At 40.3% G+C, this 27675-nt stretch overlaps 1 protein-coding gene across 1 annotated transcript; it reads right to left on the reverse strand.

Annotated features, from left to right (window-relative positions):
• Positions 1-1343: 1343 nt before the first annotated feature.
• Positions 1344-27301, reverse strand: LOC137281343 (tetratricopeptide repeat protein 14-like). The gene is made up of 15 exons (XM_067812518.1): positions 27222-27301; positions 22608-22778; positions 21736-21848; positions 18679-18755; positions 17717-17839; positions 17292-17376; positions 16281-16375; positions 15677-15714; positions 14113-14250; positions 12253-12324; positions 10432-10551; positions 9375-9497; positions 8932-9046; positions 8069-8307; positions 1344-7512 (listed from the first exon to the last, which is right to left on the reverse strand). Exons 2-15 carry the CDS (start codon positions 22754-22756, stop codon positions 4722-4724), a joined length of 4278 nt encoding a protein of 1425 aa, XP_067668619.1. The 5' UTR covers positions 22757-22778; positions 27222-27301; the 3' UTR covers positions 1344-4721.
• Between the last annotated feature and the right edge of the window lie 374 nt (positions 27302-27675).

The raw sequence follows: 27675 nt of genomic DNA on the forward strand, positions 1-27675 counted from the left end.
ATTAGACGTGCATCAGTTCAAAAATTGTTTGTTCTAAATTTCTGAAAATAATTTGTTTTCTTTTGTTGTCTCTTGTTCTTTAGAAATCACAATCCAAATGTTTTCTGAAATAAATATCTGAAAACACACTGGTTAAAACATGTTCGAATGTCATCTTCAATAGCAGTGTTGTGAGTGCGGAAGGGGGTGTATTTGTCAGAAGTACTGGGATTGTCCCTGGCCCCGAGCAGCTTGAAATTTTCACAAACACTTCTAAACAGACCTTAGCATAGAAATGTTTAATTAAACTGACGAAGGTGAAATACGGTATTGGCGACACTCTTATAATTTCAGATTCTGTCCTGGAGCAACTCTTTCTCTGAGAAGTTTTGAATATTTGTTATGGTTAGACATTTCATTATATATACACACATGTGAAAATGAACCTCTCTCACTCTTGTTTACAATCACAAGAGGATGGTCATACAATCTGGAGCAGCTGAATGTATCTGAATGTGGATGGTTCGAAGTTGATGTGCAAATGTATTCTCATTATATTTGTTGTGAGAATAAATGTTGTCTATTTTTTACATTCTCGTGTTCTGTGTTAAAATTTTTTACAATGGTGATTTGTCAAACAGTAACTCGAGGACGTTTACTATTTGTGTATTTTGCCAATAGTAATTTGAGGGAGTTACTTTTTACTTTCATTCAGCAATATTGAGCTGTATTGTGGAGGACTAAATAAGTTTAGACCAGACAATCCAGTGAACAACAGCATGAGCATTGATCTATGCAGCTGGGATGTCAGCAACCCTGACCATCCAATCCTGTGAGTCACTGTTTACGCCACGAATTGGTTGCTGAAGATAAATTCTACTCCATATCTTTATGTCTGCAGACAGACAGACTGACTGACTGCGTGAGTGAATCTAGTTTAACACCGCTCTCAGCAATATTCCAGCTATATGGCAGCGGTCTGTATATAATTGAGTCTGGACCACACAATCCAGTGATCAACAGCATGAACATCGATCTGCGCAATTGGGAACTGACGATATGTGTCAGCGATCCTGGCCACCCGATCCCGTTAGTCGCCTCTTAAGACAAGTATGGGTTGATGAAGGCCTATTCTACCCAGGACCTTCAGGGGTCCTGAAGTCTGAAGCAACACAGACCGCCTCTAGTGAGATAAATGTTCAATTAGACATCAAACACAAATTTACAAGGCCTTAAATTTAAACTGGCATTTTCAACATTTCCTGTCAATATCTTTCTCTACCCAGCGTCAACTAAAAAGTACTTCACAAATTTTCCAAGACATTTTCACAACCAACAAAAACAAAATAAATTAAGTCTGCCCTGAATTATTATATTTTCTTAAAACAAGCATACGTCAGAACAAATTCAAGAGTATCTTGGCACTTTCAATGCTTTCAAAGGTTGATACAAAACATCAAAGCTTTTTCCAGTTTGCCCTTGATGTTCAAGGCATTTGCAAACCTGCATGATCCTTTGCTTATTCTAAACCCAGTGCTGTGCAAAATATCAGATTCTGCTGGAAAGACAGATATACTTTACATATTCTCCAAAGTTATTTACATGCGGCATCCTACAAGAAGTGATCTAATGTTAAGAGACATTTTCACAACCAACAAAAATAAAATTAAGTCTGCCCTGAATTATTATTAGGTGAGGTTAACGCAACACTGTGTCAAGTTGTACAAGTGGCAATTCCGCCAGTCACAAGTGTGAGTTTAGTTTTACACCAGTGTTAACGAATGGTGTTTCACAGTAACAGGACATCGGGTCCTGTAAGTTTCAGATGTCTGCCTGACCCACATAAAATTTAACACACATTTCAGATTTAACATTTCTCACTATTAGCTTTGAAATTATTAACATTATATAATGACAAACATTATAAACATAAATTTAGAAACAGTGAACAAGTGTCACATGCCACAAATAACAACTTCAGACAAAATTGATGTGACATATTCAGTCAGACACTGGGGCCAGCAAGTTGGGGGCTTCTGTCTGACCATTGGCAAATCTGCCAGATTTGTCAGAGGGTCAGACACTATTCGTGAACACTGTTACACTGACATCAGCAACATAGCAGCTGTATGGCGGCGAACTGTAAATAAACAGTCTGGACCAGACAATCCAGTGACCCAACAAGCAGCATTAGCATCGATCTCTATAACTGTGATACAATGACGTGTATGAACAATGTTGGTGAACCTGACCACCCGATCCCGTTTGTTGCCTTTTACGACAAGCATGGGTTGCTGAAGATCAACTCAATCCCGGATCTTCATGGATACCAGTCTCAAGAGTGAGCAAGTGAGTTTAGGTTTACATTGCTTTCAGTAATATTTCATCAACATCATGGCAGGGGACACTGGAAATGGGCTTCACACTTTGTACCCATGTGGGGAATCGAACCTGGCAAACGCTTTCACCACTAGCCTATCCTACCACCATCGCAGTCACAGGAAAGGAAGTTATGCAATCATTTAATATTATCTTACCTCACACATGAACGTCACCTTCTGATTGGCTACGTGCCATTCTATTGTTTTCAATGTATCCTGCTTACAGGCAATGTATTATTTTCCGAACTCTTCTCGTGCTTCATGATAGTACCTCTTTGCCTTGAATAACATTGAATTACGCATCAAGCACAGAAATTACCAATGTTTTGCGATTGAAAATTGATGGAAGGGAGATCACTCTAATTCTGTTTACCTTGTATCGTCTGCAAAAGGGTGATTTGCCTCGCGTTCAACAGAAGTGCTTCAAACAGCTCAAAATTAAAATTCAGGTGTTTGGTAAGATAAATACGTTGTTCACTGGTCCCTCAGGTTCCATGGGCTCCTGCACCCTCAAGGTTTGTTTATGTTCCTCTTGCCCTGTGGCTAGGGAAACATAAACACACCTCGTAGGTACATGAGCCCATGGACCCCAAGGGATCAGTGAACAACTTATATTATCTTACCTCACCCCTAAATGTCACTGTCTGAGCGCTCTTCTACTATATTCAATGTACTCTGTGTAAAAGCCAATAGTAACTCATTTGGAACTTCGTGGTAGTTACTTTTTAATCTTCAATAACATTAAAGGACACAATGCATGGAAATTGCTGATGTTTTGCGAATGGAAGGGAGATGACTCTAAATCTGTTTTCTTGTGTCTTCCACATCCTCTAGCGATGGCAATGAACATATTTAACTCTTTCCAATAAATAAATTCAAAAACAAAACATTCAAATGTAGTCCCCGTTAATATTAAGAATGGGAATTACATTGGGGCGACTTTACTAAGACAATACCTAAGGGGGAAATATAGCAAGATGGAGGATTCTAATTGTTTGATTCACACGGTTTGGCTGACTTTTATGGTCTGGTAACCATGATTCAAACAGTTCAATATTAACATTGAGATGTTTGGTATGATAAGTATGTTGTTCACTGGTCCCTCAGGGCCCATGGGTTGAGGTACCTTCGATGCTTGTTGATGTTCCCCTTGCCCACGTGACCAGTAAACAACTGGTATAAACAATAAACAAATATAATATCATATTACAACCCTGCTAAGCATCCAGTCAAGGATGTTGCATTGTATATCCAACATATTTTCCAAATTTAATGGTAGCTTTATTGATAAGGAAGTCCAGTCTAGAAGTATTCTTGTTGATTTCATCAATCACTGGGTTTTCTGGTCCAGACTTTATTTCTTACAGGTCGCCACAGATACAACAGATACAGTACTGAATCTGGTGGGATTTTCAGTAAGAAGCACAAACCACAGTCCTCAATATTGCCTCCCCTACAAGTGATACCTTCAAGTGCTAGATAATCAAAACTCAATTATACATTACTGAACAGTTTTTCATCTGGATAAGCTTGTGAAAGAATTCATGGTTGCTATTTTAATAAGTGTCATAATCATGAGTATTAAGTTCTAAAGGCATTTAGAAGCTGAACAAACATGAATACATGACATGTTTTATTGACAACTTCTCTTATTCTTTACACGACATTTAAGAACAAATTCATGTTCCTTCATCAGGTGAATGCTGAGTCTTATTGACTTTATAATTATGTTGTTATCCTTGTACAATCTCGTCATTATGTTATCCTTGTACATTCTCGTCATTATGTGTCTATCCTTGTACATTCTCGTCATTATGTTATCTTTGTACGTTCTCATCATTATGTTGTTATCCTTGTACATTCTCGTCATTATGTTGTTATCCTTGCACATTCTCGCCATTAGATATGTTGTTATCTTTGTAAATTCTCGCTCCTATCAACACATCCCACCCCTGCCACTGGCTTTGTCATTGTTAATTCTTTGTGCACTAATCCAATCTCATTGGCTTCGAAATTACATTGTTATCTTTGCACATTCTTGTATTTAATTTGTTATCTTTGCACATTCTTGTATTTAATTTGTTATCTTTGCACATTCTCATAATTATATTGTAATCTTTGTACATCCATATAAATATATCCACTCCTGACTCAGCATTAACTGATGAAGGAGCTAGAATTACCTGTGAAATGTCGTGTGAAGTATAAAAGACGTTATCCATAAAATGTATGATGTATTCATGATTATCAAGGTAGGTAGAAAATGAAGCTGTAGCAATGCATCAAGTTCTTATTTTACACTCCTCACTTACATCATTTCCATCACAAGTAGATTGTTAAACCAACTTGAAACATGCTCACTCAAATGTTAGTCTTCACTTTTCCCTCAGCAATCCACTGTTGTTTCTTCCTGTCTTTGAGGTCTGTGAGAAAGGATTCCAGTTCACGTAGTGACTGCCTCTTCTCCTTAGTCGTAACCTCAGCATCAGCCTCTGTCACAGCCTCTACTGCATTCGATGCCATCGGAGCCGCTTCAGCAGTGCTGAGTATTGCTGGTTTTGTGGCCAATGTATTTATTTTCTGTGATGGTTCTTCTTTCTTCAATGTTTTTTTTGGTGAGGGTTGTCTTGTTACTTTTGAAACGTGTTTTCTTGGTGGAGATCTATCTCTTGACCGGCTCCTTGATGATGATGAGGAGGAGGAGGAGGAGGATGACGACGACATGGATGACGATGTGTATGACCTTGACCTCCGCCTTGCTCGACTACGGGATCTGCTCCTGTCTCTACTTCTTGTGCTGGTACCTTCGCAGTGATTCTTCCTACAGTATCTATCACACTGCCGATTTCTCCCTATGCGTGGCCGACAGTCTTGTCTTGTGTAATCATAACTATCATCATCATACAAATCCTTGCCTCTATTCCGTTCATTCCCCCTTCGTTTTTCAAGAGAATAATCTTTCCGATGATAATCATCGTACCGACTACGTCGATCATCATTATATCTGTCAGACCATTTGTCCCGATCATGATGATGATCATCTTCATAATCATCATGACTTTGGTGACGATATTCATCATGATGATAAGAGTCACGTTTATCCCTTTCATCACGATAACGATCACTTTTATATTCGTCAAAACTACAGTCACTGCTGTAGTTATCACTGTGTCTATCCTCGTCATAGCTGCCTCTTCCACTAGAACTCTTCCTCTTCCCTCTGCTGGACACAGTATTATCTTTCCTTTGAGACCTTGACCTCTCCTTGGGTACATCCTGTCTACCCTTACTGTCTCTCCTTTCTGAATTTTCTTCGGAATCATGTCTTGAAAACTTCTTTTCTTCCACAAACCGAGAATCACCTTTCTGTGGAGCTTCTTGCACCTTGTCTTTGACTATTGGCTTCTTTCCCTTGAGAACTTTCTGCAGACCCTTCTCCTTGAGGAACAATCGCTCAAGTTCATCATCATCTGACTCATTCTCTTCCACATGCTTCTCAGCACGATACTTTGACAACTGTTTCCCAGAGAAGATATGAATGCCACTTGGATCATTTGGAGACGCAGACTGCCCACTAGTGGTTATACTGATCTGAATATTTTCATACTTCCCCCCATCTGGTTTGATCTTGATGCCGACAGGCGGTGAGTCGTCCCACTTGGAGGCCACATGAAACAGTGATCTGCTAGACAGATGAGATTGTAAAGGTTCTTCATCCTTGCTATCACCTCTTGGCAACTCATCAATCTTTCCAAACCCACCTATGGTAACAGGAAGATCCTCCTCTTGACCTTTCCCTAACTTTTCACTGACGGATGACACACTGGAGTCTTGAAGCACCTTCTCTGGCGATTTGGACCTTTTAGATACTTGGGACCATCGCTCATTTGAAGCAGATCTTCTCTCATTCCCGGATCCTTGCATCAATCTTTCTTTCGAAGCAGAGGGTTCCACTGATGCTGTGACTTTCTTCCTCTTGTCATCTTGATTCTCTTGGTCAGACACTTTCTTTGTTTCAAACACTGTCTTCATCTTTGAGCTACTCCTTTCAATACTGGAACCCCTGTCATCCCTTCCATCTTTCCCTCCCCCTTTGGAGTCATGTCTGCCTTGATTCTTTGGCTTCGATAATTTGTCCTTTCCATCTGAATAATTTGCTGACTTGGCATGTTTTCTTGCACTGGAGTCCCTTTCCTTTTCTTTCTTTCCTTTCCCATCTGTATATGATCTGTGATAGTCTTTTTCCATGAAACTTCCATCTGTTCGAAGTCCTTTGGGAATAGAAACACAACGTTTTTCATAATAATCCCCCTTGGGTTTGTCTCCAAGCGAAGAAGAGGAGGAAGAGGAACTGGAATTAGAACTAGAACTGGAACTAGAACTGGACCTGGAAGTAGAGCTTGAGCTGGATTCTGAGCTGGACCTACGGGCTTTCCCTTTCCCTTTTCCCTTCTTATATTTTGGGGATTCAAGTCTCACAACCTTGCCCACCTTCACATGCTCCCATTCAGGTGAAACAGTGGAATGGGTTTTAAGTTCCATGTCCTCCAGATAATAGTTTCTATACTTTCTCTCATCCCCTCTTCCCTCCATTTCTCTCTCTTCCCAATCATCCGACCGTCTGCCTTTCAAGCTTCGTTGAGTCTTTCTCTGCAAAGAATCAATTTCACTCTCACCATACAAGAAGGCCTCTTCATCGAAAGGACTTTTGGAGGATTTGGTACTTTTGGGGCTGTGACTCTGATCAAGCTCACTCGGGGAGGAGTCACCGTGAGTCATCTTCTTTAGTTTCAGTTCTCCCCAAGCTTGCTGTCTATCACTATCAGTGGGTACAATCATTCTTCCTCCTGCAAATTCCTCACGAGTTTTTCTTGCCTTAGGAACAAAGTTGGGATCTTGTGGATTGCAAAATCCTTCTGGAAATGCACTTGATTCAAGAGGGTGCCTTGGCTCTGTTGGCTGAGTCTCTGGAGACCCCAGACACGGAATGGGCGCGTCTCTGTTGAAGATGCTAGCATAAGGATTATCCGCTACATGGCTGTAGCCCCACTGTCTCTGGGAGTCATCTTCCTTTTCCTCCCTATCACAACGGAGTTTTGATTTTGGTGAAGACTCATTCCTGGGTTTGTACTTTCTCTTCCTTTCATCTCTCCTGGAAGCATGAATAAACCTCAGTTGGTATATAACCTACCTAAATTTGTGCCAGTCACCTCTGGAGGTATCTAAAGTGTGCAAGTTTAGTTTTACTCTGCTTTTTTCATCAATATTCCAGGGCCTAGATTTTCGAAGTTCTCTTAGTACAAAGATAGTCATAAGTTAATGTTGATGTATGGCACTTATGACTATCTTAGCGCTAAGAGAGCTTAAAAAATCTAGGCCCAGCAATATAATGTTTGGGACTCAGGAAATGGGCTTCACACACTGCACCCATGTGGGGAATCGCACCCAGGTCTTTGACATAATGAGCAATGCTTTAACCACTAGGCTACTCCACCCCCAAGGACTTGAGGAAATTTATAACCTGTGTTAATGAGTGTGGACATCTGTGTTAACTGTATCAGTCAGCATTCATAATTTATTATTACCTACACTGGGTTCAACCTGATACTGAAGGTAACCTGCAGAGGCATTTTAACATGCACCAATCCAGGTTGTAAACAGCAAAAATGAGATGATTTTCTTGTGAATTATTTTCAATGATGAATTACCTGTTTTCTTCTTCTTCCTCTATCAGTCGTCTTAATTTATCAGTTGTCGTTTCGAAGATAGATTCATCATGCCGACTACTGTCCCTCTGTCGGCGTGGTGAATAGTCCCTGTGCCGTCGGGGTAACGCTTCTCTACATCTGCGTCCAGGCAATTCCCTGTATTCTTCTGCTGATCCGTCTCTGCTGTCCCGAGAACGACCTTGGGAATGGCCACGTTGGGGTGACACACCAGTGGATACCTAGATGAAGTAACACTGTTCTGTAGTTGTCTTCTTTATTTTCTGTATAAAGCCCAAGCGAAATTAAACCCATGGGATTAAAAGAAGATTTTTCTCCAGCATTGGGCAACTGAGGCTAATTTAAGATTTTTCAGGTTATTGTTTGGAGTAATATCCCCTGGTAAAAGCATGTGGCAGTTTGGGTATATTTACATTATTTACTGTACACTCAGCATTCCATGGACTCCAGATTCACTGGACTCACTTGTTTAGTTTCTTCTCTTCATCAGTTGTTAAAAGCTGCCATTTGTGGAGCCATATTGACTCAAAAATTACAAACCACACTTTCTGCATGTGAGTGAGTGAGTGAGTTTTATGCTGTAATATTCCAGCTATATGGCGGCGGTCTGTACATAATCAAGTCTGGACCAGACAATCCAGTGATCAACAACATGAGCATCGATCTGTGTAAATTGGGAACCAATGACAGATGTCAACCAAGTCAGCGAGCCTGACCACCCGATCCCGTTAGTCGCCTCTTACAACAAGCAGAGTCGCCTTTTGTGGCAAGCATGGGTTGCTGAAGGCCTATTCTACCCTAGACCTTCACGGGCGACATTCTTATTAGATGTTATTAATGTATACCATCCTGTGTTCCAACGATCTTAGAAAGGTCAAGGCTTCATCGCTGGTGGGATCAAGAGCTACAGCCTGGCGATAACACTCCAGTGATGACACATAATCCTTCTCATCTTCAAATCTGAAACAAGTTGTTCCGTGAGTGAGTGAGTGAGAGTGAGAGTGAGTGAGTGAGTGAGTGAGTGAGTGAGTGAGTGAGTGAGTGAGTGAGTGAGTGAGTGAGTGAGTGAGTGAGTGAGTGAGTGAGTGAGTGAGTGAGTGAGTATGGTCTGTACCCTGCTTTTAGCAATATTCCAGTAAAATAACAACAGAAATTGGCGTAACACATTGTTCCCACATGGGAAATCAAACCTGGGTATTTGGTGTGATGAGTGGATGCTTTCATTTTTTTGAGAGTTTTCGGTGAGAATAAATTACTTGGACTTGGGGAAGGAGACATGATGACTCACAGTTTTCCATGAGCCAGCTTTGTCTCCAGCAAATACTTCCTGGCATTGGCATGGGTTGGGTTGATCTTGAGAGCCTGTTCGAAGTCCTCAACTGCTCTGGAGAAACTCTCGTTGTTGGCATACCTGCACACAAACACAGCACTGGACTACAGACAGCAATACCATACGGTCACAAATCTAAAGGCAACTTTTGGGTGAGTGAGTTTACGTTTACGCCGCAATCAGCAATATTCCAGCTATGTGGCGGCTGCCTGTAAATAATCGAGTCTAGACCAGACAAGCCAGTGATCAACAGCACAGAAACATCAGTCTACACATCTAGGAACCGATGACACATCAGCAAAGTCAGCAAATCTGACCATTCGATCTTGCTAGTCGCCCCTCACAACATGCTGAAAATCAATTCTATCATGGATCCTCATGGCCTGACAACATATGGAAATCTGTAGGTATTTCAAAATTATATTTGTAACAGTCATCAATATGATGAGTTGATTTCAGATATTAGCTCAAAGAAATTGCTGACAAATATGTTGTGACAATGAAAAATCTGGCAGTTGAATGCACATGCATTTTGATCGACCTAAGCAGCACAACACCCAACCATTACAATGCCTACAATACAAAAGTAGTAAAGACTTAATAATTTACGTCCAAAACTGACCTTCTAAATTTATGTTAGTTCAGATACGCCAGACTACTGCTTCATTCACACAAAACAAGAAATTGGCACATTGAGTGAGTTTAGTTTTATGCCACACTCAGCAATTTTCCAGCTGTATGGCAGTCTGAACAAGACAATCCAGTGATCAACAGCATGAGTATTGATCTACAATTGAGAGACAGTGAATTAAGAAGGAAGGATAACACTACATGGTTTACAGTGAGAGAGATGTTCTTGCACCGTTATCAAGCACCAAATTCTAAATGAAAAATTTCGAAGCTTCAGCGCAGATCAAATATTCACTGGTGTGACCTCCTAATAAGGTCATCAGATCACAATGCTGGGCAGAACTGCATCAGATTTAAAGATTTAAGGACAATGAACTTGTCTTACAATGCTCCACGAGCCACAAGTGCCTCCACATTGTTCTCATCGATCTGTAGAGCCTTGTTCAGGTGCTGCATTGCTTCCATCTGCCTCCCTTTCTTGAACAGCGTCACGCCCTGGGCCACACTGCAGAACAACACCCACTGACGGCTGTATTACACTTCCAAAGGGTTTTACTCAACACACACATATACTGAACAACAAAAGAAATGCAAGTTTCGAAAAAAGAATGAAACCTTATTGTTCATGTTTATGTCTTCTATGTTAAAACTTCACAAAAAGCCAGAATTTTGTTTCTTTAGCTGTAAAATATATGCATCCAGTACACATAAATGTAGAGAAGCAGCAGATTCCAATTTCAGTCATTGAGTTGTCATCATCAAAACTGAGTATCCTAATTTTCCTTTGAGTACCAAATAAATTGTACGCACCTCACTTGATTTCATTTGGGTATTTTGACATTTTCCATTAATTGTAAAAACATCATAATTTTTTAAATGTTGGTTTACCTGTTTGTTATATATGTATGATCTGTAATATGAGAACGACAAGAAAGACTGCAAGTTGCTAAGTTCACAGGTTGAAATAGAACTATACCTCAGTTATTTTATGTATAGACTTAACATGAATTGATTTTTCATATAAATACTTGCATAATTCTTGCAGATACACAGTTTACCTGTACCTCTGGAGAATGGACACAGAAAGATTTCAGAGAGACACACATGATTCATTATACCGACAAAACATCTACGACTTTGCTAAGCATTTGGTCGTTTCATTCTGAGGAGGTACATGCATCATTTCATCAATGAGTCTACATGATCAATGATTCATTCCAGCCTCTCAAGAAATTAACAAAAGGTACAGTTCCCTACAGGTTGTTCATCTTGACCTGGTCAAGTGAATACTAATGCATTGTGTGGCCGTGTCACAACTGGTTGGGTCTATCATTGCGAAGGGGTGCACCTTTGCCTGTCGACTGCTATCATGTCCGAACAGCCAAGACAAGGTTGCCACTTGACATCTCAGTGTCGTGAAATCATCAGCAATGTCCTAACGTTTTTAGGAAAGAAGCTACATATGGTTTAATGTTTCCCATGTATGCATGCTTCACACTAATGCAACTTTAATAACATCCTCTGTTCCCCTATTTAATTAAGCTAACTCGACTTGCCACTTGACCTCATGGGTCATGCATATGTAGAGTAGCTCAGGTCAAGCTGAACAAGCTGTACGTATACACTATTACTTCACAAGACCTCGAATCACCTGCATTGACTCTTAAAACTAATGATTAGGGTTCCCCAAAGACTCATATGTTTTAGAGTCAAAGTAAAACCCTGATCTGTCCCATGTTTTGTCAAGGCTTTGTACAGATTATTGATTAACATCCACTGTCATTGCAAAGAATATTTACTATCTATTAGACTGCTTCAAAATCACAGCTTCACAAGTTTGCTAAAATGCTTTGGTGGAAATCACTTGCAACTAGGGCCTTTCCAACATAAAAAACAAAATTAGGGCCTTTTAAGGGTAGGATGTTAAATTTCTTGCTTTTTCATGCTCGTGTGAACCGTTGTCTTATGGTAATTGTGTGCATGGATTTTGGCTCCCAAAAAAAGTCCCTCTTCAAATAGGATACTCTTACACAAAAACAATGTACATGTGATAAAATAATGCATATTGTGAGAAAAACAGGTAGAAAAACATCACACCTTAAACAAAAAGTATTTTCTTGTCTAAGAAAATACTGCTAATACAACAATGAAAAGGAGATTTGATGCTCTACAATCTCTTTTCAAAATGGCCGAATGACTGACTGACCTCTGTAGGGCAAGCCTCTGACATTGCCACTTGCGCAAATTTTCAGCATATTCTTTCTCTGGCAGCTTCAAACTGGAACAGGAATAATTGCAACAGTTTTTCAGGGATGGCAATTTTCCAACAACCTGCGGATTTCTGCTAATTTTATTTTAAGTTTTGTGAATGGTATGAACCCCCTATTCGATGAAACAATATTTAGTTTTTGGATGACAAAAAAATTTTCCTGCTGCCAACCCTGTTTTGGGGATCATGAGATGAGACAACATTATAATCTCTGCTGTAAGTTGTTTTCAGGGAAAAGACTGTAAATCATGAGTTAGTGTTTCCCCCCAGGATCACAAAAGGGCAGGGCAATAAAATTTCAAAAGGGGCATGCACTGACAGATTTCCAAGTATTATGCTAAGTTACGCATTTGATTCTTAAAGAGTCAAAGAGTACAGTTATTTGCACAACATGAAATAGAAACATAAAACCATCTAGTCTTAAATTATTGTATTACAAAGATGGGTAGGGCAGCAAATATATATTAAGGACAGGGCATCAGAGAAAAAGGGCAGGGTGCAAAAATGGGCTCGGTACAAAATAGAAAGGGCAGGGCATCAAATGAAAGGCCACAGTGCCAAATATAAAGGACAGGGCGCCAAAATACAAAGAATAGGGCGCCAGTTATAAATGACTGGTCGCAAGTTATAAAGGGCAGGTTGTCAAACATAATTGGTAGGGCGCTAAATAGGCAGGGCAGGGCAGGGCAGGGCAGGGCAGGGCAGGGCAGGGCAGGGCAGGGCAGGGCAGGGCATCAATTATAAAGAGCAGGGTGCCAAATAAAAACGACAGGATGCTAAATAAGAAGGGCAGGGTACTGTGCCCTGCTACAAATGCCAAGGGAAAACATTGTACATTTGCGGTCACACTCTGTGTTTGCCCTTAACACTGAAAAGCTGCAGGCCTTAAGGACCCAGAGCTATAAAAGGTCTGGGTCCTGATCAGACTGTGCAGGCCCTATGTTTTAATATGGAAATAATACTCGTAGCTACTGGGGAAGAAATATTTCTGTCAGTCATAAGGACCTGCAGAAAACAAAAGCTGTGGATCCCAGTGGTTTTCAGTCATCTTTGGGCCTAAACACCAACCTCATTTTGAATCCTGGTTACACTACAAATCTTCTTTTACAACATTCAGTATGTCAATGCTGGACAAATTGTTACAAAGCTTAATCAATGGAAATGAAACCTGGTTGCACAAGATGCAACCTTAGGTAAAAGTTGTTGCACCATCCAAAAACAGGTTACACCTGCTATACAGAATGCTTCCGTTTTCATGGTGATGAATTACAACATCATTATAACAAAATTATTCTGGGTCAAAATTCATGAACAGTGAATGAACAGAAACAGTCATCCAGCAACCTTGTCTCGTCATCAGAGTCACTAGTCAGTTTGTCATCATGGTGTGCTCCAGCTGATCCTGTTAGTCACCTCTTACGACAAGCACAGCCGCCTTTTGTGGCAAAGCATGGGTTGCGGAAGACTGTTCAATTCTTGATCTTATGCGTCCCCTGTATGCATCATGTATGCATGCATGCATGCAGAAATAGGACTCACACACTGACTGTACCCATGAGGGGAATCAAACCAGTATCTTTGGCTGTGACAAGTGAACGCTTTAACCACTAGACTACCCCACAGTCCGTTACATATATGATAATATGACATATGGACATTATAGACTGTTTATATTACAGGGTTTTAGACAACTGTTTATCTAAAAAGCAGCCAGCACAGTTCTGAGTTTCACTTTTGAAAAATATACATAAAACAATCAACTGAGTTCATCTCCGTGAGACCCTTTGTTTCACCTACTTGTGAATACCCCTCATGAGGGAAGAGTCCTGCAGGTTGTGAAGTTTCAACAGGTACTCCACATTTCCCGAGTTGTTGAAACCCATGATGGACTGCAGGAGCTCGTCGAACGTCAGTCCGCGCACATGCAACTTCCGTCTGGAGCACACAGTTGTGACAAAATGAGAAAATGATCAGAGCTGCAACCTTCAGTATAATATCTGAAGAGTGTCTGTTTATAGATAAAGTTTAGGATGATAGTAGAATCTCCGTATCACAGACTCACTATATGAGGCTAGTTAGTTGACTATGATTATATGACCGTAATTATCAAGTCTGGACCAGACAATCAAGTGACCAACATAACAACAATCAGCGATCAACGTCATGTGCATCAATCTATGCATAAGAGATATGATGAAATGCGCCAGCCAAGTCAGCATGCCTGACAACCTGTTCCTTTTAGTCGCCTGCAATGACAAGTATGGTTGTTTGGTTAGTTGTTTTGTGTCTCAACGTTCCTGCTATTTGGCAACAGTATGTAAATTTATGGTTGCTGAAGACTTTTTCTAATCTAGTTCTGCACAGACCTCTAACGATCATCCCTTGAGGTGTGTAAGTGAGAGACTGAGTTGAATCAACACCACAACAAGTATCAGGTTTCAGCACTGTTTATTAGCTTGACGTAATAAGATGAACTGACACAGGTTTGGTGAAAACAAAGATCGACAAATCCTGGCATGTAACTACAGAACAACTATAATAATAGCATATTTGTATCACATATCAACTAAGCACAGTAGTTGGAACAGTGAAACAAATGCACGTGTGGTACGTGATGAGTGTTAACGTAGACCAACCCTGCTTGTTCTCAGTGTTTCAATTAATCTGCATAAGCCCTTGTAATACAAATCAGAAACAGCGATTTGAAACTATGATCGCTTAGATTAAATTAATTTTAGATTTAAATTTTCAGTTGGCAAAGTAAAATTACGAGGATTTGCAATCTTCATTTCACTTTATTTTATATAACTTTTTGTTTAAAGGGAAACTGATCGGAATGTTTTCACTGCAAACATACCATAAAAATATTATAAGTGCACGGTCACAATCTGATAATTTGTACCCATGCTGTGCTAGAAGCTTATTGGACCACATGTCAATGTGCCTTGTCGTGGGGCAGGACTGAAGTCTAAGAGACTCTCAGGAACCAAGCTGTCAAACACAGGTCACCCATCCAAGGACTCTCCGCATTTTACATAGCTTAACATCTACTGATTTGTGATCTGAGCTCTATGCACCAGTCCGAGACATAACTATAGATGGTTCATCGCCTCTTGTGCACTCCACCGTGCTAACTGAAGCACTTCCCTCTAATGAACTCAATCACCATGGAACCAACTCCATTGGGAAATGTTTTAACTGAACAATTTGATTATTGTCAAACTTTGCTTAAATTTGCGAATTATTTTCGTAAGTATTGACTAGCTTATACTAGGGCAGCACCACACCACACAAAATGTCACTTTCTACCACTGGGCAACCTATGGGGCTGATCAGTTGAAAAACACAAGTTTGTGCTTACCTGTAATGTACTGGAAAGTCATTTTCACTGATGAGGCCCTGGAAACAGAGTTATCATTACAGCAAGTGGGAGGTGATACAGTTTCTGACACTTATCACCCCTCTAAAACCCAGCATGCTGCTGACAAACCAGATGCCAAAGGGACACTGGTGTTTATACACACGATCATTGGTTTCTGGGCGCCGCAAAGACAATTTTGAAAGAAAGAAGGGTGTGAGTTTGATTTTATGCCACAACCAGCAATATTTCAGCTATATTGAAGTGGTCTGAAATAATCAAGTATGGATCAGCCAATCCAGTGATCAACGGCATGAGCATCAGTCTACACAACTAAGATAAGATGACATGCCAGCCAAGTCAGAGCCTGACCACTTGATCTTGTTAGTCGCCTCTTACAACAAACATGGTTCACTGAAGATCAATTCTAACCAATATCTTCATAGATTCTTTTAAGAAAGAGGAAAACACGTGGACACAGACAATGACTATGTATATAGGTTTCATCTGAAGCAGACAACCTTCAGGATGAGCAACATGCAAATGTCTGAAAGAATGTTGCAATAATGAGACCCACAATAAAATTGGGAGTATAACGTCAACTCACCAGTTTAGGGTTGTTTGGGTCTCCAGGGTTGAGCGACTTCTCATGTAGTGATATGATGATCCTTTGAGGCTCTGGGTTCACATTGAGCACAATACCTAGGAACAGAAACATTCACAGTCAACAAAAGCAACTCTCAGGCCATTAACAGAACATCCATGCAAACAGCAAGAGAAGCCCATCCCCAAAATACTGAAACCTTCCTTCGAACCTCTGTTCTACTACGGCCATATTTCTCGGTTCTCATAAAATGCCCCAGCAGCAAAAAATGGCCGCAGATTTATTTCTCTTTTTTTTGTCCAATCAGAATACGTGTTACATTACCTAGATTCAACTTGACAAATGCAAGCAATGTGGAGAAACAAATATGACATGACTGAGTTCTTTCTAGAGGAAACATTTGAGCATCGTGCTTGGGAAGAGGTTCTAGTTTTCACGATGCATCCTGAAGTTACTTAGATCTTTCAAACGATCACTTTTGAAACAAGGTCGCTGAATGCACTACTAAATCTAATTGCCTCCAATCACGAGTCTTGAATACTCAAACCATGAAAGGGTCATATTAGAACAGAAGTTACGTAGGAAGATGTGACAAGTAACCACTGTGGGAAGAGAATGGACTGTCTGGTCCAAACAAGCAATTCTTAACTGTAATAACTCTGTCTAAACTGGCACAGGTATGAGTGGTCCAATCAAGGACCCATAATCCAATACAGTCATTAATCTTCACACACGACATAATAAGGAGGTAGTGACTGAGCAGTGCATCAAATGCTCAACTAGCATCAAACAACCAAAGCTACTGATGAAGGACTTTGGCATGATGTGTACTGTCATTGAGCATTTTGCCATGTTGCAAAATGATTGTCACTGTCTAATCTGGCACCCTGTCTAAACCAAATTTTCCGTTCCATGGTGTGCCGGTTTAGGCAGGTTTCACTGTATTTAGTGGTTTCAAGTTTCAATGGTCGTCTCACCCCAAATGTTACTGATACCTGCATACGTCTGTCTCACCTCTAACAATATCTTTAATGTGAAAGGACTCGAGAGCACTCTGGTCTGGAACAATTTTTGGCACTTCTTTCATGGGGCAGAATACCTGAATAAGACAAACAACTTGCTGAAAAATACAGAATGTTGGCTTCAAGTCAACACTCAGTTGCATAAGAAATTCACAGCTTTTGAGTCCAGTTCAATCAGTGTCAAGACACAGGTCTCATGATCTTATGGACACAGAAATCTCTAGCGGCTTACAATGACATTTCTAGTCATCTCTGTCTTTAGCTTGACCCAAGTCCAAACACAGGTCTAATAATCTAATGGACACAGAGATCTCCAGCTACTTACAATGATCTTCAAGTCATCTCTGTCTTGAGCTTGACCCAAGTCCAAACACTGATCTAATAATCTAATGGACACAGAGATCTCCAGCTACTTACAATGATCTTCAAGTCATCTATGTCACGAGCTCGACCTGAGTCCAGACACAGCAGAGATACCAGCAAGCCACTCTCCAGCACCGATGTGACCACTCCAATCACCACCTCACGCTTCTCCAGACTCTGTAAAATAAGAGTGAGTGATGAGTGATTGAGTGAATGACGACTACGGAATGATGCCACAAACCTATAGTGCAGTCTATCATTTAGTATGAGTGAGTGAGTGACCAAATATGGATTATACTCTTTTTATTTGCACTTTTCCTGAAATATGAAATCAATACAACAACAACAAATGGGCTTCACACATTGTACTAATGTTGATATGAAACCAGCACTGATAACAAGTTCCATGAAAGTTTACCCACTTGATCTGTGAAGGTACGGGGTAGAATAGGCCTTCAGCAACCCATGCTTGCCGATTAAGGCGATTATGCTGTAAGAGAAGACTAACAGGATCAGGTGGTCAGGCTCACTGACTTGGTCGATGCTTATGCTATTGATCACTGAATTATCTGGTCCTGACTCAGTTTTTACAGACCGCCGCCATACAGCTGGAATATTGCTGAGTGCGGTATAAAACTAATCAAGGCGATTATGCTTTTCATAAGAGGGGACTAACGGGATCAGGTGGTCAGACTCACTGACTTAGTCGATGCTCATGCTATTTATCACTGGATTATCTGGTCCTGACTTGATTATTTACAGACCGCCGCCATATAGCTGGAATATTGCGGAGTGCGGCGTAATACTAATCAAGGCGATTATTCTTTTCATAAGAGGGGACCAACGGGATCAGGTGGTCAGACTCACTGACTTGGTCGATGCTCATGCTATTCATCACTGGATTATCTGGTCATGACTCGATTATTTACAGACCGCCGCCATATTGCTGAGTGCGGTGTAATATTAATCTCACTCACTCATTCACACTTACCCACTTGGCTACCTACTGAACTTACATTGAAGAAGTGATCTTTACAGATGTGTGCTGGTATCCCCATGAAAGACTCCAAGGCCGGCATGATGGCGTAGTTATCTGTTAACAGTAAAAAAAAAAGTAGAGTACAAGCCAATAGAGTACTGCATCAGAAACAAGCCTCACGATTAGGGGTGAAACAGCACTCTTTTACCATGGTGCAGTACGTATTGCAGTACATGGCCTTCCGTTCGGTATAAGAGATATGATCACAATGCAAAATATTTGCAAGAGCCAAACCTTACATTAATTAATAATGAGGATGAAAGCACTCTATAATCTTTGGCATACTGAATGAACAAAAAATGTCATTTTGGAATAAAATTGATATTTTATATTCACCCAGACTCATGCTTATTTCCTCCCTCTATGCAAGGATAGCGGAACACTTGAATCTGTTGAAGTTCCATTCTAATTGAAGTGGGCATACAATGCATGTACTAAGCCTCCCTTTCCTGCGATTATGGTCACACGGCCAGCCACGACCAGAGTGCTTACCACTCTCTCTGAATCTCAGAAGCCTGACACAAGAATTACTGGGAATTCAGGGAGTCTGAGAGGGGTGGTTGGGAGGGCTTGACACCATTAGTCCGCATAAGTATAAGATATCAATTCTATTCAGAAAATTACACATTTTTCCTTATCCTGATTCATGCTTATTATGCTTACAGAATCTGACAGAAATGGTGGTCGGTCAGGCCGCACTGGACTCTGTTAACTGCCATATATAAGTGCATCCAGTACTTTCCCCACTTCTTAGGAATGAGATGGGGGGGATCATATCTTTGACTGGAACGTAATGATATATAGATCAGTTAGCATCCTGCTAGTGTCTAATGCAACTGTATGTCATAATTTCCAAGACCAGTCGTGGCCCTTCTTCATTAGGAGTACAGGATCATAATCACTCATGCTAGTCTGTTCAAGACGTGCGTATGGACTCTCAACAATTATACTTCACAGAGTGTCTTGGTCCCAAGAAGCCATGTGATAAAAGGGTGAGTGAAACTCAGCACCTTTGTGGAACTATTAGTTGCTGTGCAACAAGTGGCTTAACTTGGTGAATGCCAGGGACGTCCTCCGTGGCGATGTCATCTAGCTAGTGGTTGGCAAACACTGTATTTGATTTCCAAAACCAGTCCTCCATTATAGTTCTTAGCAAGCAGTTTCTGTGTAGAGCTAGTGTCGACGACAAGGCTCTCACTCTGTGTGGATTGGAAGCTTGTGGAGGTTCAAGTCCCACTGCTTTGTAGGCCCTCAGTATAACAGCCCTCATCCATACTGAGATGGTGTTGCAGGATCCTCCGTAGGTGTCTAAGTAGATAATGGGACAAATAGGCACTTGAAACACTGTCTCCTTGTCTTAGTATGTTGGAAATATATTTTCAACACTCTCATAAGAAATAATGATAAATCCTGTTTATATGTGGCCCAAGGACTGTAGATAATGCCAGGAGGTTGAACTGTCTGTCCAGTTATCCAGGCAGTTGCTTTTTGGCAATAAAATCCCACCGCAGTCCCAGACGTACAATGTCACAATGATGGGAGTCAAATCATGTGTGACTGAAGTCCAGGGCCCCGTTTCACAAAGCTCTTGTAAGCCTAAGATCTCGTAAGTTTTCTCGTAGCCATTGTGCCTCCTATACTGTAACACAGGAGCCACGGATGCTACGAGAAAAGTTACGAGATCTTAGGCTTACGAGAGCTTTGTGAACCGGGCCCAGAGCTTGAAACACTGTCTCCTTGTCTTAATATGTTGGAAACATATTTTCAACACTCTGACAGGAAATAATGACTGTAGATAATGTCAGGAGGTTGAACTGTCTGTCCAGTTGTCCAGGCAGTTGCTTTTTGGCAATAAAATCCCACAGCAGTCCTAGACGTACATGGTCACAATGATGGGAGTCAAAGCATGTGTGACTGAAGTCCAGAGCTGTAGCTAGGGCAAACAGAAACAGCGTTTTCTGTTTCAATGATTCAATTGATGTTCGGTCAAATGGCTCGTTGGGGTGTTGTAGTTCAACATTCAAATACCAAGCTGGAGCCTTAAACCAGGTTTGTTGGTCATCCAGCTTGAATGAGCATAGTAAGGCGAGTAGTTCAGGTACTCTAGTCATTTGATCTCTGAGTGCCTCCATGCATGTCAAGAGCGTGGCACCTTTCAGTCTTCTTGTAAGTCGTAGTTGACATAAGTAGTCTGCTACTTAAGGATGTGTGGCCTCCATTGCCATGAAGCCTTTCTTTCTGGCATATGTTTCAGATCGCATCCATTTATTGTCACACAATGTACTGGTAGATCTACATAGAGCTAGGGTGACTGCCTTCGCTGCTCTCGTAGAATACCCTCAATGTCTTAAGCAGGCTTTGATATGATCCTCACGTGGAGATGGAATGATGTTGGATTGCCTGTTTGGTGTACTAATGCTCGAATAATTTCTTCTGGCAGTTGCAGTGTTGGTTGTCCTAGTTCCATGATGTGTACTGGAAACCAATCCCTCGCTGACCAATAAGGCACAACCAAAATCTGTTGTATCAGTATCATCTGATTTATCTTCCCGATGACTTTCAGTAGTAGTACTGGAGTGGGGAACACGTAAGTGGTTAGTGCTTCCCATGAGATCCTAAGAGTGTCTGTTGTCCATGGAGAGAGAGTGACAAGCATGGTTGGTCATGTGACGGTAATGGTGGGAAAGGGAGGCTTCCGGTGGGCGAGTGGATTGCACGTCTGCTTCAGTTAAAGGGGAACTTCAAGGTATTTCAAGTACTCCATCATTATGGCATAGAGGGAGGAGGTAAGCATAATAAGAGTGAGTCAGGATACGGAAACATCTTGTCATTTTATGACTAGATAGAAATGACGGTACGAAAACTGTAAAACTGACAGACAACAAACCCTTACCGCCTAAATCACAACTGTTAAACAAAAATTATTTGTAAATGCTAACCAGTATATTATTCCTCAAAACATAAAGTTTGATGTACCTTATGTGTGGGTGTGTATCATCAGGTGACAAGTTCAATGTCATGTTGCTATATTTACCTTCATACTTGTCTTTGTTTGGAATGACCTTGACCTCCTCATCCACTTTCCGGAACAGAAGATCAGCCTTTTTGGCAATGAAACGGTTGAGCGACTGAATAAATCTTTCATCTCTGGAACAATGAGTGAGTGAGTGAGTGAGTAATACGCTGCACTCAATATTCCAGCTACATGGCAGCAGTCTGTAAATAATCGAGTCTGGACCAGACAATCCAATGATCAACAATATGAGCATCGATATGCGCAACTGAGAACCGATGACATGCCAACCAAGTCAGTTAGTCTGACCACCCGATCCCATTAGTCGCCTCTTATGGCAAGCATGGGTTGCTGAAGGCCTATTCTACCCTGGATCTTCACGGGTCCTGGAACAATTAGAAGAAGGCAATAACAGACAGTAAATGAAACAAATATGGACTTTACTCTTTTGAATGGACTTTCCTTGGAAAAGATAATCACAGCAGACAAAAATGGGCTTAACACATTATACCAATTTGTATATGAAACTAGCACCATTGGAAAGCAGAGTGAGTGAGTGAGTGAGAGCAAGGCTGAGATTTCAGGATTTTTATTGTCCCACTCATATCACAGGTAGCCCATATGTTTTCATAAAAGAGAGGAGTTGGTACTTTGAAAATTCAGTAATTACCTCCAAAAAAATACAATTTTACTTTGAGGATTCAAATGGTAACTCCAAGAATTATATTTTTACTTTGAGTGTTCAATTTCAACTCCATAAATTACATTTTTACTATGAGTATTCAATTTTAACTCCAAGAATTACACTTTTAATTTGAGTATTCAATTTCAACTCCAAGAATTACATTTTTGTAATCAATTTTGACTTTGAGAATTCAGTTTCTACTGCTTACCTTATCTCTGACTCCGCCGGTTCAAACCTCTGATTTTCCACATGTTCTACAAGTCCGACTGGCAACTTCCCTTCTTGTTCCGTCTGCAGGCACCGTGCCAGGGCCACACCCCGATGGGCGATGACCTGGCCCAGCAAGGAAGAGTCCATTTTGAGCACCTCTCACTTCAGGCTACAAGGAAATGATCACTCTTTAACCAAAGGCACCAACACCTGTCACCCTCATCCACAAGCTGCGATAATTCTTGAATTGAAAATTTTTGAGTTACATCTGCCAGTGTAATTTAATAAACGCATAAAACTGACTTATCAAGATGAACAGCTGAACATAAATGCAACAATGCTTAACACAGCTGTTCAATTAGGCTTAAATTTGATTTACTTTCACTTTCAGGGATCGAAATGGTGCATGGTAAATACTGAAGAGGCATGGATGAAGCATTTTCAGTTGTACGGTTGGGTATAAATATCTATACATGCACATGTGAGAATAAGGCAGTTATTATTTCCCACCAAATAAATGAGTAAAATTGATTTCTAAAATTTAAAAATGTAAAAACCGAAACAAAATCAATTCTAAACCAATTACAAATTCCCCAAACACTGCATTTCCTACACATCCACTGAAAGTGTGAAGGTTAACCAAATTTCACCAGGAGCCAAGATAAGCTGTGTATCCAGGTAAAATATGCATAGAAAATTTTCAATTACACTGAATATGTCAAATATGCAAAAAGTTTAAAATATATGAGTAAGGAATATGTTTATCAAAATCATTGATTGTACTGTTAGTGTACGGCTAGTGTTGTAAGGACAGTATGAGATGAGTGATTCTTTATGAAATCATTTCCTTTACATTCAAGTTGATTTTGATTAGGTATGACATAAGGCAGTACACATCTGTTAAATAAACTTACTGACATAACAAGGTGAGTAAAATGGCAGAAATACCCAGAAAATGAACACCCACTCAGCGTCCATCACAGTCCATTATACCCATTCCCAAACAATACAGTGGGTACAATACCTGGCAGAATCGTATCTGGAGCTCGGTTCACAATAATTTCAAGTATTTCTAAATATTACCTCTCAACTGAAGACTGGAACATCTTTGCTCTTCCGTAATGTTAATGAATGTCGTCATACACAAAACAAGATAAGGGTGAGAGTTCACAAACCCTTGCGCAGTCTTTATAGCGAAAGTAGTATTTGGTCAAGCTGACCCAATAGAAACCAACAGCTGTCTCCCTGTATTCAACATGAACTAACACTGAAATTTACAATGAACTGAAACATGGGCTATCAAAGACTCAACACCTGCTCCCAACAACTGATGAATTAAAGATCACGAGGAGTTTCATTCTGTTCAACATGGTGTCAGCATGACACATCAAATCTGAAGGGTATTTATGTTCACTCATCAACCAACATTCTGACATAGTCTATAACTTGTAATGATTTCCATGACACTATTTACGATAATTTTCTGTCAGTTACTTACCAGTACCCAGACCAATTTCACCACTAGAATTAGAAACAATGACCTAAAAATAAGCAACAGACAACAGACAACTGCACTGAACTTTAAATTAAAAAATTGTTCAGAGTAGCACATTGTAAGTGTTTGTTGAATAACACCTGCAACTGGATGAAGGAATTGCATTAACTTGTCAAGAATACCTGGAACTTGTACAATCTCTTACAGCAACTAGTGTTTCGCAGTATAACCGGTTTAACCTGGTATTTACCAGGTCAGACATGAAAACAATGCATATTGGGACATGCTGATTGAAAACCAGTCTTTTGAAATGTGTTTGAACTTCTTCGTAACACTGGAAAATCTTTGAATATTTACGTGTCTCATTTGTGCCAAATGTTATTTACATTTTCATTTTGTCATGATTTACAGTTTTTATAAAAGGTTAATCAAGCATGGTGACTTTTGCTTTTGTAAATCAAGCATGAACTCGACGATGTGGATCACTGTATTGTCTTGTCCAGACTTGATTGACACATGTCAGATTAAACAACCCAATCAATATTAAACATCCAAAGAACAAGGATGAGGTTAGGTGACACAGAGTTCAACATGGCAGTTGAGAGTATTTTGCTCATATGATAACACGAATTATTGCATGTGTGGCTGCTTGTGCTAGCCCAGACTTCAGCTGGTTTTGTAGTGCTAGCTCACTGAGATGTAATGACACAGTTAAACATGAATACTCCACTCAGACACATTGCACTGACTCCGAGTTGACCAGTCCTTGTTTCACACATAACGCTGAGCGCTATTCAGGGACCAACAAGCACCATATTTTAGTGTTTTTTCGGTATGACATTGCCGGGAATCGAAACCCACAACATTCCAAGCGGACACTCTAACCATGAAAGCAAAGATACACAACATACAGATGTGTAAACAAAGAAACATTGTACATCTTGATCATAAAATAAATCTGTTGCCTGTTCTGTAGCAGGGCGTGGAGTCATCCCACAGATGACATCCTTACCCTGTCAGCTTGCTGACGGGGTTAACCTCTTTGGTCATGTGGACAAGGCGTCAGACTTTGGATCCGAAGGTCCTTGATTCGAATCCCAGCATGGGACTCAGGAAATTTTGTAGCAGCTACATTTACTCCCCTGTCAGCAGAAGGCACGTCCCAGGACGCATAGTTAGGCACTAACTTATTTTGTTCAACTTTGATGTGAACAAGCTCGGCCCCACGTTGGGCGCCAATATAGTGGCCACAAAATTTCCAAGTCCTGTGCTGTGATTCGAACCAAGGACCTTCCAATCCTAAGTCGAACGCCTTGTCCACATGACCAAAGAGGTTAACCCTGTCAGCAAGCTGACAAGGTAAGGATGTCATCTATGGGATGACTCCACGCCCTGCTACAGTTCTATAAGCACAGTGTTATTGTTGAGACCCATTATTGCCAGTGCAAGTTTTCATTACTACTGAGCTCCAGTTATTGATCTACATGTTGTGTAATAACCAGAACTAACTGCAATCCAATTTATCTCATTTGAATTTGTATACAGTACTTATAAACTACTGCATCTTATTTCACTAAATATAGCCCACATGTCTATCAATCAAAGTTCAGTTTGTGAAGACAGCAAATATTGATCAACTGAAATTCATTCAAAGTTCAAAGTCATCACATCCTAGGATTACTGTTTGTTCAAAGTCTCGGCACATATATAACTGATAAGGGAAAGACAGTCTCTTTAATCTAGTTGTGCAATTCATGAAATGCACTCTTTCTTTATTTGTCAAATGTCCATTTGTCCAATAACGGTCCTTAACCTGAGACTAGGACGATCTTAATGGTTTGAGAATATCTTTACTCCAACCTTCAAAACACACCACACATCCTGATGACTAAGTACAATTAAACAATGGATTATTGGAAAGATTAGCTACACATGTATGACTATCACAGAATCACTAACATTTCTATTTGGTGGTTTACATTTACTTTTCAACTCACTGTACCCATGTGTGTGTGTGTGCATCGATACTGTAAATATACTCAAAATAAAAACTTTTATGAAGATTATTTACGTATGACAACTGTACATAGTTGAGTACAAGCATTCGTTTTCCTGTATATATGCTTTCAATTGGTTGCAACTGCATGAAAAACCTTGTGTTTATTAGTTGTGATAAGGGTATGCGCAGGAAGGATGGTGGTGGAGAGATGTGCTTATACAACAGTTTGTTCACATAAACTAAGCTATTTATTCAGCTAATCTCGGTCTGTTTCATTAATAACTTGAGACCCCTTGCATTTGACATAAAATGATGTATTTGTATTATTTTTTTTTTCTTCAGTGTGTGTTTACACTAGCAGTAAAGCAGATGATCCAATCAGAACTTGACTAGTGGATGTTTTTCATACATGCGCACAGTGAGTTGAAAATTAATGTGAAACCAACAAATAGTCAAAATACTCAAATTAGTGATCGGTTCCCTTGCCAACTTAGCCTTGCCATGTTAAACCCATGGATGTATAACACACCTAGGATAGAAAGCAGTTTACTGGGCACAGCACCCGCAAGCCAGCCAACACCCTTTATGATCCTTACGGTTAGGGTCAGGCACCCCTTATGGTCCTTTAGGTCAGGTTTTAGGGTTAGGGTCTGGTACCCTTTCCGATCTGTAACGGGCGCTAATTAATGTGGAAAAGTGTTACCTGTAGAGTGCAGTACTCCAGATTCTATTCTTCAAAGAGGCAAGACTAGATATGGGGACAGTACATCTGCGCCAGACCTCAGTCTAAAGACCCGGTCTCTTACTTATTGTTTAGAAACCATTTAAACCATTTATGTGTTTACCTTAGAGACTTGTGCAAGTCTAATGCCAATTTACCAAAGGCAGTAATGCAGTTTCTACATTACATCTAAAGCAGCTAGGAGGGTTCCAGTGACAGGCATGTTAATATATGACATGTGACTTTATGTGACGGACTCAATTTTCATTCTCAGAGTGTTACTGAAAACGAAGCCTTCAGCCTTCAACTAACAACAGTGTGTTTGACATTTTATGTCCTGTGTAAAACTGTGTCGGGAAAAGATCTGATTAACATATGTTAGATGAGAATGTCTTACCTGCAGTATGCATAATCACGGCATATCAATCAGTGCTTACTCAGTTACCTGCACCAAACTATTGGATAGTCGGAAGTAGTACTTATAATCCGGGCAAAACTGAATATCACCATCATGATTGTACAAAAGGTCATATAACGAGACATGAAGACTACTCTATCGGTTACCAAACGACGGGAATGCTAACAAACGCAATGTTAGAGACACATTTTATTGAGGTTACGGGAAGTGGTGTTGAATATGATTAAATGCGACGGAGTTGGTCTGACCCGGATAACAGCCGGACCGGCTGGGTGAAAATAATCTACACAACATATAATTAATGTAAGCTGCAATGTGAATTATTTTCTGAATTTAAATGAAGTTCGAAGTCGATTATCTTTAGGATTGTGTATGGGTACTTTTGTTGAGATAAAACTTTCAACCCCAAACCCGAAGAATACAAAGAATAAAA

Source organism: Haliotis asinina, chromosome 4, assembly GCF_037392515.1.
Source record: "Haliotis asinina isolate JCU_RB_2024 chromosome 4, JCU_Hal_asi_v2, whole genome shotgun sequence".
NCBI lineage: Eukaryota > Metazoa > Mollusca > Gastropoda > Lepetellida > Haliotidae > Haliotis > Haliotis asinina.

Bases quoted from the DNA above. Each gene is read 5' to 3' on its own strand.
- LOC137281343 (XM_067812518.1), bottom strand. From the start codon at position 22,756: ATGGACTCTTCCTTGCTGGGCCAGGTCATCGCCCATCGGGGTGTGGCC. The intron at 10,552-12,252 runs GTCAGTCAGTCA...GTTGTTCTGCAG, and splicing joins CAGAGGCTTGCCCTACAGAG to TGTGGCCCAGGGCGTGACGC. The intron at 7,513-8,068 runs GTAATTCATCAT...TCATGCTTCCAG, and splicing joins GAGGAAGAAGAAGAAAACAG to GAGAGATGAAAGGAAGAGAA.